This window comes from Melanerpes formicivorus, unplaced genomic scaffold (genome assembly GCF_026170545.1).
Source record: "Melanerpes formicivorus ecotype bairdi unplaced genomic scaffold, bMelFor1.0.p_v2 SCAF_2, whole genome shotgun sequence".
In the NCBI taxonomy this organism is placed as follows: Eukaryota; Metazoa; Chordata; class Aves; order Piciformes; family Picidae; genus Melanerpes; species Melanerpes formicivorus.
Genome location: NW_027142354.1, coordinates 3,011,715 through 3,015,404, shown reverse-complemented (window position 1 = coordinate 3,015,404; position 3,690 = coordinate 3,011,715). Strand labels below are relative to the sequence as shown.

The 3,690-nt window shown below is 44.6% G+C and overlaps 1 protein-coding gene across 1 annotated transcript in view; it reads right to left on the bottom strand.

Annotated features, from left to right (window-relative positions):
* Window positions 1-523: 523 nt before the first annotated feature.
* The window catches only part of CUNH6orf163 (chromosome unknown C6orf163 homolog), a 14,397-nt gene continuing 11,230 nt past the window's right edge, over window positions 524-3,690 (bottom strand). The window contains exons 4-5 of the mRNA XM_068149210.1: window positions 3,600-3,690; window positions 524-1,117 (exon numbers count right to left, since the gene is read on the bottom strand). The exon at window positions 3,600-3,690 is cut by the window's right edge and continues 112 nt beyond it. Coding sequence (XP_068005311.1) covers window positions 670-1,117; window positions 3,600-3,690 — 539 coding nt within the window. The 3' untranslated portion in view covers window positions 524-669. The remainder of the gene's footprint in view (window positions 1,118-3,599) is intronic.

Here is a 3,690-nt window from a genome sequence, read left to right as displayed (position 1 = left end):
GGGTGACTTTTTCTCAAACAAATGCTAACAGTAAGGCATTGCAGAAGTATGTGATTATATTAACATTCTATTCTTCCCAGTAGAAAAGAACAACAGAAAAGATCTACTTACCTATTACTCTAAGAGAACTTGAGGAGAGTTGAAGCACTTCATCATCATTTTGAGAAGAGAAGGCTCTGAGGAGACTTTATTGTGGCCTTCCAGTATCTGAAGGGGGCCTACAAGAAATCTGGGGAGGGACTTTTTAGGATGTCAGAGTAATGGGGGGAATGGAACAAAAATAGAAATGGGTAGATTCAGATTAGATGTTAGGAAGTTCTTCCCCATGAGGGTGGTGAGACACTGGAGCAGGTTGCCCAGGGAGGTGGTGGAAGCCTCATCCCTGAAGGTTTTTAAGGCCAGGCTGGATGTGGTTCTGAGCAACCTGATCTAGTGTGAGGTGCCCCTGCCCATGGCAGGGGGGTTGGAACTAGATGATCCTTGAGGTCCCTTCCAGGGATAATTTCCAATCATGGTTCATCATTTCATTATTCAATAGAGTGGTAGCTCATTTTCTCTGTATTATTCTAGCCACACTCATATAATTCAGTGAAGAGAGAGAAAGTTTATTTTTCAGCATCACCTATTTGTAGTTCTGTTTACTCATTGCTTGTGAATCTCACACTTCTCTTACATTTCTCTGCTGTCCTCACTGTCCTCTGCTTCTTCTGGAGTGTTTGCCTGTTGAAATGCTTTTCTGAATGGCAGAATAAAATCTGCTTGTCCAGGGGACAGATTAGGGAATGTGGCATCAATATACCTTTGGAAAGATTTTCTTGTTGCTTTTATTTCCGTTTCCAGGCTGTCCTTCCACTTTGTCATCTTTTCCAGTTTTTGAGTGAGAATCTCCACCTGTTCTTCTGCTGCTTTCAGTGTAGCCATCACTTTTTCCATCTCATCAAGATGTAAGGTCTCTGCTTCTCTGAGCTTTTCTTCAGTCTCAGTCTGGCTCTCCATTTGGGAAACACTCAGGGCGAGTTCTACCTCATGACGTTTTTCTTCATTTAACTCCTCTATGCTCTTATGATATAGTTTCTTAGCTAACATACTTTCTTCTTTAAGTTCCTCTAATTGCTTTCTATTGCAAAGCAAAAAGAAAAAGAAGAAAAGACTTGTCAGGAACACCTTTTATTAAAGATTATTTAAAAAAAACCAATTCAGGTGTATTCAGGCTTTTGCAAAACCATTCTCATTCAACAAAAAATAGATGTGAAATCAAAACCTGATGTAGGACCTGGGGCTTTTCAGTCTGGAGAAGACTGAGAGGGGCTTTAATAAATCTTTATATATATCTGAGAGCTGGGTGTCAAGAGGGGACAGACTCTTCTCAGTTGCACCCTGTGATAGGACAAGGGGTAATGGATATAAACTACAGCACAGGAGGTTCCACCTCAACATGAGGAGGAACTTCTTCACTGTGAGGGTCACAGAGCACTGGAACAGGCTGCCCACTGGGGCTGTGGAGTGTCCTTCTCTGGAGACTTTCAAGACTGACCCATCTGGATGTGTTCCTGTGTGATCTGTGGTAGATTCTATGGTCCTGCTCTGGCAGGGGAGGTTGGACTCGATGATCTGTGGAGGTCCCTTCCAAGCCTTAACATTCTGTGACCCTGTGACCTCTGGAACAAAATAGGGTAAAAGCAGGCCACTGGTGATGTAGAGGAAGTCAGCTGCAGAAGATTCTATTTCTGCATGTGTCATATCCAGTTCTAAGTTAATGATGCTTGCTTCCAAATGAAAACTATAAAGGATTAGTATTTCACTCTTCATTCATGTCTCTCTTGGAGCTAGCATCTATGTAGACATTGGTTTTCAAATAGACTTTGAGCAGTTCTGGCCCCAAGTGAAAACGCTGTCTTGAGGTGAAATCCAAGAACTGATTTCTAGACCACAGCTTCATCTGCAATTTTGTTTCAGTGGAACTGAGAGCACTTTTGTGCTGGCATGTCAGTAATAAAACCTATCATTTGTATTACACAGTCCAAACATTATGGGTGCTATTTACCAGACCTGGCTGAGGGACACGTACATCAGGCATCCACTCAGGTTACTAAGCCAAATACTTCATTGTGCAGAAAACAATTTTTGCCCTGTTACTGCTCCCTTTGCTTTGCTGGAGATATTTTTGTAGCACTCTGCTAACATAAGAAGTTAAAGAGCACAGTGCTAAGTTTATGTAGACTGTGATTTATCTTTGTCAGAAAGGGCATGTTTTAATTGTGAAAATGAAGGCATTAAATAATGGATCAAAATGGATCAGTGTGGCTCTGCTCAGAGGGAAAAAAAAAGGCATCTTACAAAGCAGCAGGCTTGAACTGATCTTTTCATTGGGTATTTTTATTTTCACAGAATCACAGAATGGGCAGGGTTGGAAGGGACCACAAGGATCATCTAGTTCCAAGCCCCCTGCCATGGGCAGGGACACCTCACACTAGCTCACATTAGATCAGGTTGCCCAGAGCCACATCGAGCCTGGCCTTAAAAACATCCAGGGATGGGGCTTCCATCTGTTTTGTTGTTTGTGCTGTCAAAAAATGAAGTGTATTCTACTCTTAATAGGGAGTGATGGGTTAGTATGTTGGTGTTCAAAGCTGTTTGATTCACAGTGCTAAATCTATATGGGTAGGATCTTCTCCAGTTTTGCATAGATGTTATGAGTGGTACAGGAAGCCCCTAAAGTCTTTGTTTGTGGTGATTCTAATCACCCATAAAAAGCAAAAAGTTGGTATCCTTGGTTGGCAAGGAGCCAGGCTGAGCCAGCAGTGTACCCAGGTGGCCAAGAGGGCCAATGGCATCCTGGCCTGCATTAGGAACAGTGTGGCCAGCAGGAGCAGGGAGATCATTGTGCCCCTGTACTCAGCATTGGTTAGGCCACACCTTGAGTACTGTGTCCAGTTCTGGGCCCCTCAGTTTAGGAAGGACATTGAAACACTTGAACATGTCCAGAGAAGGGCAACAAGGCTGGGGAGAGGCCTTGAGCACAAGCCCTGTGAGGAGAGGCTGAGGGAGCTGGGATTGTTTAGCCTGGAGAATAGAAGGCTCAGGGGTGACCTCATTGCCCTCTACAACTACCTGAAAGGCGGTTGTAGCCGGGAAGGGATTGGTCTCTTCTCCCAGGCAACCAGCACCAGAACAAGGGGACACAGTCTCAAGCTGTGCCAGGAGAAGTTTAGGCTCGAGGTGAGGAGAAAGCTCTTCACCGAGAGAGTCATTCGTCATTGGAATGTGCTGCCCAGGGAGGTGGTGGAGTCACCATCCCTGGAGGTGTTCAAGAGGAGACTGGATGTGGCACTTGGTGCCATGGTCTAGTCATGAGGTCTGTGGTGACAGGTTGGACTCGATGATCTTTGAGGTCTCTTCCAACGTTAGTGACACTGTGATACTGTGATACAGAAAGCATGTTTTATTTCCACATGGGGCATCATCAAGAGAGAGAAAGCCTCAACTCTTGCCAGTCTCTTTGCCTCTTTTTTTGCCTATTGAGCAACACTGCTACAATCCCTGCAACTTTCTTTAACACAGCATGTTTGCCAATCAATTCAGGGAAACACTAAGAGCACCTGTGCTTCACAGCTACTTCCTTCAGGACTGCCTCCCTCTCCTGCTTCCTGGCTTCGGCCACCGCTTGCTCATACTCCTGGGCACACTCCA